This window comes from Ruditapes philippinarum, unplaced genomic scaffold (genome assembly GCF_026571515.1).
Source record: "Ruditapes philippinarum isolate M1 unplaced genomic scaffold, ASM2657151v2 ctg3005_1_1_1_1, whole genome shotgun sequence".
NCBI lineage: Eukaryota > Metazoa > Mollusca > Bivalvia > Venerida > Veneridae > Ruditapes > Ruditapes philippinarum.
The window spans coordinates 56,485-73,900 of record NW_026857142.1 but is presented as its reverse complement, the minus strand read 5'-3'; the positions used below and the strand labels follow the sequence as shown (position 1 = coordinate 73,900).

The 17,416-nt window shown below is 31.9% G+C and overlaps 2 protein-coding genes across 2 annotated transcripts; one reads left to right on the top strand and one right to left on the bottom strand.

The window, feature by feature from the left end:
* Window positions 1–1,867: 1,867 nt before the first annotated feature.
* Window positions 1,868–7,843, bottom strand: LOC132748920 (uncharacterized). Its single transcript, XM_060738589.1, has 8 exons — window positions 6,855–7,843; window positions 5,259–5,372; window positions 4,505–4,657; window positions 4,005–4,226; window positions 3,749–3,861; window positions 3,359–3,504; window positions 2,950–3,053; window positions 1,868–2,645 (listed from the first exon to the last, which is right to left on the bottom strand). Exons 1-8 carry the CDS (start codon window positions 7,585–7,587, stop codon window positions 1,873–1,875), a joined length of 2,358 nt encoding a protein of 785 aa, XP_060594572.1. The 5' UTR covers window positions 7,588–7,843; the 3' UTR covers window positions 1,868–1,872.
* Window positions 7,844–14,705: 6,862 nt separating this feature from the next.
* On the top strand, window positions 14,706–17,384 carry LOC132748922 (uncharacterized). The gene is made up of 4 exons (XM_060738592.1): window positions 14,706–15,713; window positions 15,998–16,111; window positions 16,289–16,441; window positions 16,871–17,384. The coding sequence occupies exons 1-4, from the start codon at window positions 15,572–15,574 to the stop codon at window positions 16,885–16,887; spliced, it is 426 nt and encodes a 141-aa protein (XP_060594575.1). The 5' UTR covers window positions 14,706–15,571; the 3' UTR covers window positions 16,888–17,384.
* The last annotated feature ends 32 nt before the right edge of the window (window positions 17,385–17,416 follow it).

Here is a 17,416-nt window from a genome sequence, read left to right as displayed (position 1 = left end):
TTTGGTACAAGTCTGAGGCATTATCTAAACCCTCATATAATACAATTTCTAAGCAATTTTGTTTTCAAGCTTTTCTTTTAACTTTCTAATATTCCACCAGAATAAAGTTTTTTTATTTAAATAGATTTGTTTTTACATTTTGTTTTCCATTCCATATGAATTCTATTAACGCATCATCTATTTTCTTCTGATGGATTTGGTAATGTTTCAACTCAGGTTTTACCAGCAGTACAACTGATTTAACAATTAAAAGAGACAAATTCCTTCTTTTCGCAAGATTTGTCGCATTTTTCATTTTGATACTTTAAATTGATTTAAATCAATTAGCATTCCGAGATGTTTGAAAAAAGGTGACCTTATGATAATTTAAACATATTTAGATGAATATTGTCATAGTTTACACTTAATTCTGATAAAAGTGAGTATCTATAAAGTCAATCTACAACATTTTTAAGGTATGCTCTTTATCATCATTTATCATCTTAAAATTGAGAAGCATCATCTGCAAACTAATTTATCTTATTTTTTTTTATTATCAATATAAATATACCTTTTCTATTTTCACAATTTCTTAACAGAACGTAATGCAATTTTATATATGACATCCAAAAAAGTAATAGGTCTTTTAGAAAGCGGTTTTCTTTATTTTCTTTTGGAATACGTATAACTATTCCTAATTTGACATTTAAAAAAAAGGTTATTAACAAAAGCATGGTGCTTAAACTTACATGTAAAGAAAACTATGGCGCAACACTCTTAAAATAAAATAATCCCGCAAGTTCACATTTCCGTGAGATTTTTCGAGACTAGATCCCGCCATCTTGAATTTGCAAAGAAACTTAAAAAATATGACTGCATAGTCTTAATTGTGCAAACTGGATGAAATATTAGTAATAAAATGAAAACTTAGACCAATAAACGAAATCGATACGTTACATGTTTGTCTTTTTCGGACGAAGTCCGACCGAGAACGGTTTGACTTTCTGTAAAATTTACAGGAAAGAGCTAAATATTAGTGGTATTTTTATTTGTCATTTTAAAATAAAGGATTTTTCTGAAGCGTATATACGTCCAAAGTATAACATAATCTATAGGGTATCTGAAACAAACTTTCTAGCTAAATTCCTCAGATTTTTCTTTGAGATCTGTGAACAACCTCCCAATACAGTAACACTGCTTTTAAATGTTTCATTAATTCAAGTGAATATCTTATTCAACATAAGAATATACCGAGTTTCAAATGACATTCTATAAGTCTTGCCCAAAATGACGAGACTACCCATAACGTTCAGGATCCCGTACACATATGTGCCTACCGAAAGAAACCAAATTCAAACAGAAAAAAAACACTCAAAGAAATAGTTTAGTTATATAAATACATTGTCTACGTTTCGCTTTGTTTTATACTACCATAAATATGATTTTTCTCTGATGACAAATTCTAGATTGACTATAGTATGAGTTAGGAAATAATGTCACGGCTTTAGTTCTATGATTGCTAGTAAATGTAACTTTAGAATATATTATAAGTAGTAAAGTATGAATTATGCTTTGAAACTTGTTAAAAATAAACACATAGAAAACTGCTTTGGTCTAAAACCCTTAATGATTGTCTATGATCAAATCCAGTAGTTATATATATGATAGCAAAATGATAAATGCTCATAATGTGGTTAATATTTATGTCAAACTATGGTGAGATAAAGGCTATTATTCAATTTTCAATAATTGCCTATTTATGCATTATTTCAAAAAGGAACTTTACACATGAGTATAAAAACAGATTTTTAGCTATTGGATTGAGTCACTCTGCATTTAACTATTTTTCATTAAACAAACTTATTCCCTTGTATGTATACCACAATGAACCACTTAAAAACAGGCATCTAAATTTCTAAGTCTATACCGTATTTTATACAAATCTCTTTCATTTTGATGACAAAGGAAAACACGCTCTAAACGGAGAAGTTCTGATTGTAATTCCTCTAGGGTTTCAATGTATCTATGCGTATTATCTTGTTTATTGTAGATGTCAGCCATTCGATCGAAAGAATCAGCAATAACCAACGTGTGTGGCGTTGAAGTTATAATTTGTTCCTTAAGTTGTAAAACCCTTTCACAATATTTCAAACCCCTGGGTAAATAGCCTTGTATCTTATATATGTCTGCCAAATGCGATAAACTCTCAATATACTGGATATTGTTTGGTGCAATGTTCTGTCTAATTTCTACTGCTTTCCGGAACATTTCCTTTGCGTCATTAAAACGACCTTCTTCTTTATAGACCAAACCTTTAGTGTGGCATACGCACGCTTCGGCTTCTTTTGGTTGGAGCTTTTCTTTCTTCAACTTTTCAAACCCATCATCTAGAAGTGAATGGGCCTCTTTGAATTGTCTTAAAGGGATCATCATTTTAGCTGTACTGCATAAGGAGAGAACAGTCGATAAAACAGGAGCATTGCATTGTAGTTTCATATCAAGTCCTCTTTTATAGTATTCCATTGCTTTTTCGGAGTCACCTTTTAAATCATACATTTCACCAATGTTGTTATAACAAGCAGCTATTCCTGGATGACTCTCACCAAGGAACATACGGCACCGCTTCAATGATTGAAAGTGGTACTTTTCTGCTTCTTTGAATTTCCCTGAAAAGACGGATTATTTTTATTCAAATGAAATGATAGAAAGAAAAATATCTTTCAGGAGGAAAAAAAGTTTTCAAATGGAAACTTGAAAAAAGGAAACTTCTAAATTTACATAGTCATTCAAAACATATTAACAGGTTGTTTGAGAATTTTTTTAATGATAAATAAATCACGTCTCTTTTATTTGTTACAAGCATTTTACTGTTCATGTCTGTCATGCTCGTAATTGAAGCATTTACAACTGCAACTTAAATTAGTTACTAGTAAATTGATTCCATATGAACATAAATGTGAAAACACAAACCTAAAAACGTATAACATACACCCATACTGTTTAATGATTGTACAGCAATTACTTTGAACTTTTCCCCCGATATCACAGTTATTGCCAATGATTTCTTGAAATATCTAAATGATAGCAAGAATGTACTTCTGATTAATTTGCTTACGAGAGATAAAGTGCATTAAAGCCCTGCTAGATATTTATTTGTTTAGAGATAAGAAATGTTTGCCTAAAATGCAAGAAGAAAGTAACTAATGCACAAAATGTATAATTAGCAGAGAACATATTTTTTTATCTCTTACTTTAATATATTTTCATGTGAACAATACATCATTGCTTCATTAAAAACGTAAACAACTTGAAGTCTTACACACAGATATGCGTCCTTAAAGTCACCGTTAAAATGTTTAAAGCACTTATACATGTATACCCTATAGCATCAGTGTTTTGTCCTTGAAGGTGTGTGTTCCAACCTATCCTTTGATAAGCTGTTGGAAGGAGTAATGATCTTTCACCTCGAGGTTCTAGAATGTCCACTGCCGCTTTGTAGTGTGCTTCACCGCCGAGTAAATTTCCCTAGAGCACATTTTAATTATGTCATATTCAGAATGTTTGTGAGCTGTTTCGTTTTATATACTTTACCATTTCTTTCATGTAAATAACATATTTTTCATGGACATTTAATAACTTTTGTGTGCACAAATGCATGACTTTGGTTGAGATGCACATGTATACAGTGAAATTACCTTGATATATGAAATTATGTAAAAAGAGAAACAAATTATTCAAATGCTTGTATATATTTCTGTGTACAAATTACCGTAGTATTTGTGTATAAACTTCCAACAGCAATGTTGACCGCTGCTTTATCCTCGTCCTGGCCATACCTTTCCGCAGCCTGTAAACAGTGCTTATAAAATACTTGACCATTTCCTACAATAAAAAAGAAGCAGCTGTCATTAAGGATTATCAATGATTCACAAATTCCTGTCGGGGTAATGAAACAAAAGCAAACCGTTTTAAAATATATCTAATCATGCCTGTCTTGAGTGTACCCTGATTACGTGTTTACATACCTGACATAAAATGTTCGATCATTCCGGTACAGTTAGTGACCATTTCTATGAAGAACTTATAGTTGTCCTGAGCAGTGTTCTCTATTTCAATCATCAGCTTCTGTAAGTTCGGTTGTTCAATAAAATATTCAGCCATAGCGTTTGTATATTCAGATGTTTTAAGACGCTTGGAAATATTGACCATTACAGCAGAAAAGATTTCTATGTATCTTCGTCTTACTTCTGTAATTTACAAAATAATTGATTTTACAAAAAGTGTAGAGAATGAATGCAAATGTTCTGTCTAAGCCAGCGATATTAAATTTAATTTCATTTTACTTAGTTTTATGTCACACTTATTAGAGTCATTTGGAATATGTCTACTTAATCGTCACTTTCTGTTTTGTTTAATATTTTATTTTATTTATATATTTAATCATGTTCTTTAATCGTATTCAAATGTCAAACTATTATATTTAAATATGTTGAATTAATTTTCATATAAAACGACATGCGTATACCTGGTAAATTTTTAATGATGTAGAATGACTTTATACATTCGCGTAGAATTCCTTGAATTCCAAATCGTTTTGTATGTAGGTCATAATGAAGAATATGACGTCTGCGTGCAGGCAGTAAAGTTTCCTCCATGGTCATCACCACTGTATTTATATCTGTGAAATTATGTTGATAATATAAGCTTATGAAAATACATGAACAGAATGCTTTAAATTGTTCTGAAAAATCTTGTTCTTCAGAATTCCGGTGTTGTTTAAATAATTCTATCATTAGCACGTGCAGTAAAACAGAGTTTTTTGTCTGGCTCATTTAGTTCTGTTTCTATTGCTTCCGAGATATCTGCTTATTTACGATTCTTTTGTCTCAAATGCATTATGCCATAAAATTACATAATGAAAGACTTTTAAATAATAAGTAATAAATATGTCTAAACTACATATTTGCCATGAGACTTTTTGAAAATAAATGAGATATTACAAAACTCCACAAAATGAGAAAATGTTAGATATGTAATACATTGAAAACTTATAGTTCTAAAAACCAATTATTTATCTTTGACACAATTATTTTAAGCAAATCAATATTTTATTTTAAGCAAATCAATATTTTTCATCGAATGAAAAGCTATTGCAAATTTTCTTTAAGATGAAAACAATATAAAACAATATTTATAAAAAAAGTAATTTTAGTGAGTTTATATACACAAAGAAGTAATTTTTCAAATTATCAATTTAAAGTCCTTGTATTGAATCTTACCAAGTATATGTTGTGCCTGTTCAGCACTAAATGTTCCTGGGATGTAATCTAAAACTGTGAGATGATTCTTATACACTTCGTCAAGTCGATCAAGAAACTTCCTGTAGACATCTCCTGCAAGCATAAACATTTATCATTTTATTCTTAAGTTCAAAATGTATCAACGTTATATTTTAAACGTGTTCAATGTTTCTATAATATAATGTTTTCTACAACGCTTTAATAAAAATAATTATTGAAACTGAAGAAAATTATTTTCTTAAATCTCTTAAACATTTTTGTTATTACTTATTTATGTGTTTTACTGGATCAAACAACTAATGCAAGTCAATATTCAAAATGACAAAAAGTAACATGACATTTGATCACTAAATTGTGCCTATTAAAACTGCGACAAGTATTAACATTTGAATGATTGGCGCCACGTTATCAGTTTCTATAGCACAATGTAATTCTTTTTTTTCAGGACATAACATTATGTATACGCCTATCTAAGAATACTACAATTTCTATTAAATTCACAGGAAAGAAAAAATATTTATGAAAAGTATACCAAGATGATATAATTTGTGAAAGTATTTTTTATTTAAGACCAGTTCATTTCTATTTCACACCGTTTTGAAGAGCACATTCATGATTTATATTGACAGACTTGGAAAAATATGTAACAAAAACAAGTTATTTTACAGACCCGATAAATCATGCAAATTGCGTTTGTTACAACCGTTTGAATTTCATTTTATCTGGACTCTTTTGTCAAAAAAGTAATACCTACAAAGAAATTCTCAAGCATGTTTGATATTTCGCTTACGATTTTATTTAATTAGCTTTTATATTTTTGAGACCCAATAGTAATAACAAGTACCGGGCCTCGAGGTTATAAAACATTTTTCTGTATTCTATCTTAAATCTCAGGATTTTCATTGGTCAGTGTACTTTCTGTGACGTTTTTTACTAGTCAAGTACCTGAGATCAGAATTCATTTGCAACATCGGACCCTGATATGTTTGGTATGGTAGATAACAACAATGTCAACTCAGAAAGGAAAATATAAACGCCATAATATATGAACATTCCTTTTGTAATATATCCAACCATCGCATTTTATAACAGAAAAAGAGTTTAAATATACATGTAAAATAATTTAACATTAATGTGATGTTACGATAACGTTAGAAATCAAGAACATTAAATATCTATATAACCAGGGGTGTCGATGTGTGAGTGGTTAAGGTAAATGACTTCAATTACCTTGCAATGGACTTTGAGTCATACATGTCAAGAGGCTTTAACCTCAAGTATGGAGGAATCTTAGGTATTGACCCCAAATGTTGAGTTCTATAGTCGCCATTAATTACAGTTTCTGTGTGATTTAAAACCAAACCAAAAAGTAAAATACAATTGAATAAAATGTGTACAAATGAACATTCAAATGTTGTTGTTTTTTTGTGATTAAATTAAAGTGAATGCGCTTGGTATTTAATAGATATAGCAAAAACATCATAAAAATTACATAAATGCTATTAAAAATGACAATTATATTGAACTAAGATGCATTTGAACACTTTGAACTTTGATATGCTTAGAAAACTTTACCGACTCTATCTTCCGCTGGGTAAAATTCTCTACTCAATGCTCTGAGTCTACAAGTGAGTAAAAGATCGACCATATCTTTCGGAGTTATCATCCCTGCGTCTTCTGTTAACTCTGATCCGATCATAAGGATCAGTAGTGGCAATCCTTCACTAAGCGTTATCAGTGCACTCTCATAGTCTCCTAGATCAATCTTCGGAGTCACGTTTTCCAGTAGCTGTCTAGCTTCTGTTTCATTCAAAGGTAGCAGTTCATGACTGTAATTAACTCTTCCAAGCTTAGAAAATTGAACTTGAGTAGTTGAAGTGATGAAAATCTGAACGTTTCTGCATTTCTCTATCATTGTGGTGCATAATTTCAAAAATGAAGAAGAAATATTTAGATTTTCAGTATCCTGATAGTCCTCTGTATTGTCAAAGAAGAACAGAAACTGGTTTCCTGGTACAGAATTGAGAAATAGCTCGATATTATGAATCCATTGGTCAGATCCAGTCGACTCTTGATCAAAGTCTAGTTCCAAGGCTGTGCAGATGTTTCTATACAACGACACTATATCCGGCATCAACTTTATGTCTATATGTATTACTTTGACTCCGTCTGGTTTAAATCTCTTCAAATATTCTTCCACAAGCCTTGATTTGCCGACAGCTTTGATTCCAAATATACCAACTATCCTACAAACTTCTGACTCCTTATGTAACTTTTCAAGGTCATTTTCCCTGCCAACAAAGTCCATTTCAATATTATTTTGTTCACGAATATCATCGTTTAGAGATAAATTATCATTTACATTAACAGGTTCGTTAAGTTATTTTGTCCTGCCATTTTAAACATTCAAATAAATATTTTATTTAGCATTGAAATATAAGATCTTATTACACAGCTACTATTTATATTTAAGATACAGGTCTGTGCACACGATTACATAAATGCATCTTCCCATGATATATGATTTGTGCAGTACTCCAGTGGTGAATTTTTTGCTGAAATTGATACTAACATGTGCAAAAACCATCAAACAAACATAAAATAAACGTTTTTGAATTGAATTAAAAGATATCCAATAGAACAAAAGCGCCGGTACGTAGGGGTTGCTTTACACGGGGTCTTAAATAAAGAATATGCTTTATATTTTAATATCAAATTATATACGTTTGATGTAAAAAGAAATACTGTGCAATATCACAGGAAACATAACAAAAATACCACAGTGTTTTATATAATATTTGAAACTGTACAGTAAGAAAGTTGAAAAGAAATCCTACGCCTTAATTATATATTGAAAATTGTTTTTTCAATAAAGCAAAGCTTAGATATTATTATGATTAAATAATATTTTGTCATTATGCATCAATATAAGATCAGTGAGTATGAATAAAATCTTGAAATTTAATTGATTCATGATGTATTCAGAATTTGAAAAAATATGAATGTTAAAAATACCTTCTTCTTAAATTGTTTTTATCTTTAGAAATGATATATATCGTTTTTAACTTATTTGAGTTAGTCTAAAATGTGTGTGTATTAAAGCAATGGTATTACCTAATGGTAATTGTTTACCATAAATTGAAAATAAAAATGATATCTTTTGATACATGATAAAGGTATGAAAGGAAAGATCAACAATGTAAAGCGACATTCACTAAACGCAGCCCCAAAATTACCCTATCAAAGGACTCATGGGACTAATGTAAGACACCCAGCTTAATAAACAGAGTGATGCATACATGCTATATAGGCATGTTAATACAAGGGGACAACACACAATGAACACTGAACAACCATTTCAGCAGGAAAGATAACACTATTATTTATACATGTATATTATAATATAGTTGTAAAGATTTTTACAGGTTCGATGTCAAACCAGGGACTTTGGAATGTTTCATGTGAGGAAGCTATCAAGCTAGGTTAAAATTACCTTAATGGTTTAACTCAAGTGTCCACTTGTGCCTGAAATAATGAATGGAGGGACACCTGAGCTCTTTTCCCACCAGTAATGCTGTAAAATTGCCATATGGATTTTCAAATTGTCGGCGTGTCTTTAAATCCAACAAAAAATCACGAGTCTGATGATTGCTTGATGGTGTCAGAAACTCTGAGATAAATTACAAGAATCAATTTTAGCAGGTTCTGTTGTTTTATGAACAGCAGATCAATCCAATGGTTGACATAATGAGATTGTTTCATTTTCCACCTTCTATGTTACATTGTATTCATTTATTCGGTACTAAATTATGATTTAAATACTATCCCGATGGATTATTTAGCGTGTCTCACTTGTTCGGTATATTTAAAGATTCAAACTACATGTACATGTGCCCATCAAAAGTCTGGAGACACATAACATTTCACTAATTTTTGGGTAATCGTGGCAAAATCTGTCCAGCAAATGCAGTTTTATTGTTTGAAATATAATATTACCTCCATTCATTATCTTTTGGCATAAAAAAATGTTAAGAAAGTCATAAGATTTTCATATTTATATGACAAACTTACAGTTTTACATATTTTTTAGAGAAAACTAAACTTAACTAGTGTTTTCGATCACTTCAAAAACCTTTAATAATCCATAAAAAATTTCTGTCCAAATATCAACATAACTTCCATGGTCAGTCTAGTGAATGTTTCACTACAATACAATGGTTCCGTTTGAAGACAGAGTGCGCTGTAAAACCCCGAGAAGTCAAGGAGTGGCTGCTTCAGAAATTGCCAAGATTCTGGGAATAGGAAGGTTGGTTACTTAAATTGATGATTTTTCTCACTTGCTGAATACTTTAAAATTCTTTTGCAAGAACAATATCAGCCTTGGATGTTTCTTTTGTGGTTAACTTCAATTTCCTTCTTCCAGAGCCACTGTTCACAAGATCCTGGATCGATTTGAGGCTACTTGAAGTCACCAATGATCGACCTAGATTGGGCCGCCCAAAGGTCTCTACACTAAGAGACGCTCCCCTTGCTTATCAGGCAATCTTTACAAGACAGGAGACTCGTTGTTCCATTGCTCAAGAGGTCATGGAAATTGATTGAGTTAATGCTTCACATTCCACAGTTTGTCGCAGACTTTAGCAAGTTGGATTAGAGTGTCATCAAGCCATTAAGAAGCCACTACTGACCAATGATCATAGACAGAAGCATTGGCTTTTGCTAGAGCACATTCTGGCTGGGCATGGGTGGATTGGTCCACTGTTTTGTTCACCGATGAGAGCAAGGTCAACATGTTCCAGACAACGTCCAGGTGAAGCTCTTTTGGACGAATGTGTTTTGTCAACCGTGAAATTTCAAGGTGGTGGAATCATGGTACGGGGTGCCATGAGCTTCCAGGGACCTGGAATTCTGGAGGTCGTGCATGGAAACTTGAATTCCAAAGGTTATATTGACATTTTGAGCAATTGTGCCATACCCTCGCCTCATCTGCTAGGGTATGGAAGTGAGTTCTGGTACCAAGATGATGGTGTTCCGTGCCACCGGGCAAAGGTAGTGAAAGAATGGCACTCCCAGAAGAGCATTAGGTGCTTGGAGAACTGGCCACCATATTCTCCAGACCTCAACCCTATCGAAAACGTGTGGCATGACATCAAAATGAAGTTCGGGAACAAGCATCATGGTAATCTGAGAGAACTGTCAATGATTGTGATTCCTGGTATGAGTTGACAGTTAATAGATGTAGAACATTAGTTAAGAGTATACCTAGAAGAATTCAAGCCGTTTTGGCAGCTTGAGGCGGACACACTAAGCACTTACTGTGTGATCTTTTCTGTACTGCTGTTTGTTGGTTTTTGTGCTATTAGGTAAATGAGACAAAATTTGGCATTTTAGACTTTTAATCTAAGTTGTGCATTGTTTTTTGTGTTCATATGTGACATGAATGAATTATTATGTATCATTATACATTCAGAATGAATTAAATTGGGCATTTTGCCAAGAAAACTTGTTTTTATTGACTTGTCTCCAGACTTTTGATGGGCACATGTATGTTTTAAGCGACAATGTAAGCTACGCCGTTCTTGAGAGATTTAATGTCGTTAATAAATGCTGAATAACAAGCACTAACCTATAAATAAGACTTAGATAATTTGAGAGCTTGCTTGAGAAGACACTCTGGGCATAAAATATTCAGCATAGAACATAATCTTTTATTTTTCTGTATATAGTTTTGATCACATAAATCAATTCTTGTCAAGATAGATGATCATTATTTTACTATTAATAAACGGACATTTTTTCAAACTAGAGCTAGTTTGAATAGCAATATAGGATCGTAATCTCAAATGCTTATGTTACAAGAAATAAATGTGTACGACTCGTACAATAGCATATTAAACACAGAATGGAAAAATTCTAAATAATAAATCGTAGGTCATATGTTAAGGGTATATTAAGAGATAATTTACACTTCATTCATTCGTCCTATTCTTGAATACGCAGACGTCATTTGGGGAAATGCTTTTCAATATGAACTCGAAAGCTTAGATAAGATTCAGAATGAATGTGCTAGGATTGCTTCAGGTGCGACAAGATTAGTTTCTATCGAATACCTAATTCAAGAACTTAATTGGGAAACATAAGAACAAAGACGGTATAATCACCGATTAATTCTGTTTTATAAAATGCATAACAATTTGACTCCCGACTTTCTCTCTTCCTCAATTCCTTATCAAACTAATACAAGGTATAATTTACGTAACTCTGATAATACTGCTGGAATATATGCGCGAACTTCTTTATACTACAACTCCTTTCTTCCCTCTACTATACGCGATTGGAACAACTTACCAACCGAAGTTCGGAACTTACCAACACTTTCATCATTCAAGAAATTCTTAACACGTAACAGGAAACGCACACCTAAATACAACTATTCTGGTAACAGAAAATTACAGGTTCATACACGTCTTCGCACAAAATGCAGTTCTTTAAATTATCATCTTTTTCTAAGAAACATCACCCTCACCTTTATGTGAATGTGGTCAAGTCGAAACCAACTATCACTTCTTCTTTGAATGTTATCGCTACAACTTGTACCGAAATGAATTATTTATTAATATTCAAGCTTTTGATATCAATCTTGATATTCTTCTCTTCGGAAACCCTGGCCTATCAGATGATGATAATTCAACAATATTCTCTAACGTGCAGTCTTTTATAGCAAAAACTAAAATATTCCTTTAACGATTTAACACATAATAAATAATTATGAGACTCTCCTTTCCTTTTTGCGACGGACGCGCCCTCAGGCGCGTTCAGAGCTAAGTCATCTACACATGGGATTTCGTTGGCTACTATCGCGCAATGCGTCCTAAACCAATTAACAGCCCAAGAAATAGTACATGAATTTGATCCTTCAAAACTCCCATACTTTGTCTGGATATCTTAATGTCTTCCATATTAAGCCTTTTCAATTTCAAATTAAGTTATCCAAGTTAATATATGAACGTATATTATTGATAAAAACGTTGTAGTCCCGTAGTATTATTGCGCAATATGCAAATTACTGCTGAAACGATTTACCGCTGTCGAAAAAGTAGGACAGCAAATTATACTACAATAAAGGTGTAACCTCTGAGTTCCAAGACATTATTAGTAGGAAATAAATATTTCTACATTATACAAAACATTATTATTAACAAATCAAAAGTTTTTCGTGACTCTAGGATAACTCGCGCATTAATAAAAGAAGAGCTATTTTCGTGACTCATACCGCGGGTTTAGCTGAATATTCAGCAGTTATTAATATATTAGATACAGTACAATGGTTAGTATAAATATCTATTTTTGAAAATGCATGTAAGACACTTTACCGCCATGCAGTCTTTCATGGTAAGGAAGTTATAATATCAGTTCTACTTCCGATTCTTGTGGTTTGTTTACATATTTTACTAGGTCATGATATGAGTTAACCTTCGCTATTCTAAAAATAGATTCTGCTTCACCTGTTCTGATTTTTGGACAGGCGATTAGGAAGTACACATTAAACATGTAATTAATAAACCAGCGGATTGTAATGCAATACTTTTAGAAATGCTATACAATTGTAAGAGGCAAACTAGTTGAAAATGGAATTTAGTGTGAAGTTGAAAAGGACAACTAAACACTGTAGTGCTTAAGTGACATTTAAATTAAAATAAAAACGATGTGCTCTGGCCTCTACATCTTTACCTTGTAAATAAAAAAAATCTAAGAAATACACTATTAATTGCTGATGATTTTAACCAATTTTTTTTTTAATGAGACATATCCAAGAGAAATGAAAATACAAATGACTTATATTTTATTGTCTGTATGCCCACTATGATATAACACGAAGCAATTCTAAATAGCATTCTCAAATGTATAATGTATTACGTTTGAAGTTTATTTGCCTGGATTTATTCTAGAAATATTTCGTTGATAGTTTTTTTTTCTATTTACATATCATTTCTTAGAATAAATCGATAAGGACACTGATTTACAAGTTTTACCAGAGTTTTTAGGCATAAATTTCATTCTGTATTTAAGTGCTTGAAATCGAAAATCTGAATTATATCAATTTGGGACACAAAATATATTGCTCTACAAATCTCGAACTTGTATGGAACAAATTTTCTCTGTTATATATTTTGTGTTTTGTTTTTGTTTTTGTTTTTTTTTTCTAAAAGAAGCCTTAATGTTTCTCCGGTTGCATGTCCGTCGCATTCAGTGCTGCAGCACTTTGATTTCTCTTTTGAATTACTACTTCTTTCAGACTCCATATATATTTGTTTCTATTATACGTATGGTAATATATATTTTTCTCAGAAAATTTTACATCACCAGTTCGACACCGAAATATTTAACAACTAAAAGGAGAAGAATTCTATAAGACCTAGTCTTTCGTTCTAATCCTCTTCTTTGAATATTGTCAAATTTTGTATGTGTATATATTTCAAATGTTATTATGTACATATTCTGAGAATAAATATGTTTAAACTAAACTAAGGGTATTTTGTTTTTACTGGTATGACATATTTATCAAGTATTTTGAACTTCGCGCATTGATCATTTTGAACAGACGCATGTATCTTAAATGCTAAATTTTTTCGGTACCACTAAAATACGCAACGGAGATATTTTGGCGCAACGAACGCAACGGGCGCAACGGAGTGCAAAATTTAAAAAATATGGCAATAAAATACGATAAGCAATGCATTTATTAAAATTTAAATTAGTATGTGTTAAATAAAATAATACTAAAAACAATAGTTTCTATATTATAAGCGTTATATTGTTGTAATACCGCTTATATCTCCGTTGCGCAAAAAATCATTGGCGCAACTGAGATTTTTTTTTTTCAAAACTAGCAAACAAAGTACTTTTTATTGAATTTGCATTAGCATATGCTAAATAAAGTCATATGTTGAAATTTCAGAATCAGCTTTAAGTATTTTTTTATTATAAACATTTATTGTATTTTGTTATACCTTTCATAAACTCCGTTGCGCCGATGGATTATAAGCATTGTATTGTTGTAATACCGCTCAAATCTCCTTTTGGCAAACATGTATTGGCGCAACGGAGATATATTTTTTTCAAAACTAGCAAACAAAGTACTTTTTATTAAATTTGCATCATATGCTAAATAAAGTTTTTTTTATCTATTCGTATTTAAATGCTTTTACCTTATTGTTATATTAATTAGCCTTTAAATCATACTCGCACATGCAGGTCAGTGGTGTTTTAAGTAGATAGTGAGTAACACTGTAGCAAATAAAATGATTATTTTTCATTACGCTGTACACGTACTTTATACATGAACCGTCTAGCGTGTAATGTGAAATGTTATATAGATCTACCGATAGTTATATGATCATTTGTTCTTTTATTCATCTGTTACATTTTACCATTTACCTGTTAAATCAATGGCAATGTTATATTTATTAATAAGCACGTGAGCTGGATATACCGAAAGGAAAGTGTGTAGGTAAGGTGTATTTAACTACTCTAAGAAAACCTAAGTTCGTGTTCGGTTGAATAGTTTATATAAATGTGTCCACAACATACCTTTAACATATGAAGAGTTGAAACATGGCAGACATTCACAGTAAACTGTTCATATGATGTTCTTATAATGGAATATCCCGGGAAATGTTTGAGAATAACTTTGATGACGAAATTGATATTGAAGCAGAATTTGTGGGAAGAGAAAATGATTTGAATGTGTTAAAGACAGCATGGCAGAAGCACAAAATATTTGGCATTTTTGGACTGAGATCGGTTGAAAAATCCAGACTAGACAGAGTTTTTAAAAAGGACAAAGTCGACAGGTAGCTTTGTTCGTATTTACATAGATATGAGGTTGATATCTGAAACAAACTCATTGTACTCGAGGATATGTGCGAGTTATGGCATTGAACCGGAGTTACAAGCAGCACAGTCCAGCAGGTGGATTTATCATATTTGTGACAGTATAAAAACAGCCGGTAAAAAACGTTTCATTATTTTCTTTGATATCACCGAAGATTGTCAAGACTTAAAGGGTACTGATATTCCAGACTTCCTCTTTTCATTGTGTACAAGTGTGGTTCGTCAATGCTCTAATGTGAAAATTTTCATTACATCTACAACACGTGTACAATTTGCACAGCTTAAAAAGGTCTACTGCAGTCTAAACCAAAGTGAGACGCGCCAGTTACGTAAAATTGTCATTAAAGGAGTAGAACGTAGGAAATTACGAGGACGATATTGCGGATTTATGTGAAAAGATGATTCTACTAATTCTAATGGTCGGATCTGAGCTAACGGAGGACAGTGGCATGACAACACCAAATGACATTGTCAAGTTCTTGCTCACTTGTAGACTGAAAGCCCTGAGTCGGAAGTTTTACCCGGAGGAAGATAGAGTCGGTAATAACTGCTTTTTAGTCTTTTGAAATTCTAATGTACCCCACATTACAATACAAAACATTTGTGACACATGTTAACCTAATCGGTCATATGTTGTCAAGGTACTTAAAATATGTATTTAGCACTTTATAATGATGCAGATTTACGGGTTATGTTAATATATTTACTGAGCTTAAAAAGATTCTACATTTAATTCATATAGTTTTGTTTTGCCTATGAGATGTATGGTTATAAGGCTAGTTAATATTGAAAACAAAGATCAAACATGGTATTCATTTTTACAGCTGACGTGTGTAAAAAGTTCATTGACCGCTTAGATACTGTATACAAGAGACGACTGACTATATTCGAATATATTCCTGGATCGTTTAACGCAGAACAAGCCAAGGGAATACTAAGTATTCAAGATCGCTTTTTAACATTAAGCAAAAGTAACGGACCCAGCAATTATTTTGGAAGTATTTATAAGAATTTTTATTTTAAAAAGAATGAAACGATGATACATCAAACAATCAAGTTAATATTTATTTAATATTATTTCTGATGCGAAATATACAAAATATATTGTTCTTCAGATTCCCAATCAATTGCAACGGTGAAAGATCAAACACTTATTCCAATACGGAGACGACATATACTGAATTATGACTCCAACACGAGAATGTTTAACATACAGGGTATACTTCGAGAGTCTATTAAAACATTCTACACGATCAAGAATATACCAGGTTATTATTCTGTTATAGACTGAAAATCATAATTTATTCAAATGCATATAAAAACTTTATTCATTCTCATAGAAATAATACAGTTGAAGCAGTCATTTCCTGAACAACTCGTGCTATGTAGGTCAAAAGCATAGCCTAACTTAGTAGGTTACGAATCAACACAATTAGCAGATTTAGCTTAGTGACAGTAACGTTGCTTGTAAATGAATCAAACAAATCTTGCTGAAAACTTGTAATTTTCAGAGAACATAAAGTTCTACGACAGTATATCGAAATGATGGTTATTAATTCATCCCTATGCAACTAACACAAAAACAACCTACAATTATCTAAAATATTGTGAATTTCCTACAAATTGAATGTTTGTTGCAATTTCTCGCATACTTGCAATGTAGTTGTTGTTGTTGTTGTTGTGTTATTTTATTATAGAAATTCGGGCAGGATAATGCCGCATTTTCACAGCAGTTATGAAGAACACATTACAGAAAAGGCAAAGTTTATCTGTTTATCGGTTTCCAGCTCATCTGAGGAGAATGTCTTCTAGAAAACTTCAGATACAAAATACGAAATTTCCACGAGAAGTGTTACCTATCTCAAGAATGTCGGCACACAGCAAACTTACACAAGCGAAAGAAACATAAAATATCTTGTCTAAAAGTCTCAAGGAATGTTTTCAATATCAAAGAAATTAATGCCGGAAAATGGCATGCCACCACATAAAACTTGTCAACGTGTTTAGAATGCTTAGCTGAAGTGTTCATATACTCAAGGTCTTATGCCAAATACATTGAAACTCTTCCGAATCATAACATTTTTATTGCATATTCGAACAAACAAATTGCCCAACATGCTACGAAAAGCATTTTCATGAAGACAACGACAGTGCAATATAAACATTGTATAAGTGGAAATGTACATTTACCAAGCTTGTAAATAATGTTTAAATGTGTCAATTGAACCAAAGAAAAAAAACAA

Excerpts from the sequence above, each read along its gene's own strand:
- LOC132748920 (XM_060738589.1), bottom strand. The coding sequence starts at position 7,587 with ATGGACTTTGTTGGCAGGGAAAATGACCTTGAAAAGTTACATAAGGAG. Across the intron at positions 3,505-3,748 it reads GTTTATACACAAATACTACG|GGAAATTTACTCGGCGGTGA; the intron begins GTAATTTGTACA and ends AATGTGCTCTAG. Across the intron at positions 2,646-2,949 it reads TGTATGTTATACGTTTTTAG|GGAAATTCAAAGAAGCAGAA; the intron begins GTTTGTGTTTTC and ends CCGTCTTTTCAG.
- LOC132748922 (XM_060738592.1), top strand. The coding sequence starts at position 15,572 with ATGATTCTACTAATTCTAATGGTCGGATCTGAGCTAACGGAGGACAGT. Across the intron at positions 15,714-15,997 it reads CCCGGAGGAAGATAGAGTCG|CTGACGTGTGTAAAAAGTTC; the intron begins GTAATAACTGCT and ends TCATTTTTACAG. Across the intron at positions 16,112-16,288 it reads ACAAGCCAAGGGAATACTAA|ATTCCCAATCAATTGCAACG; the intron begins GTATTCAAGATC and ends ATTGTTCTTCAG.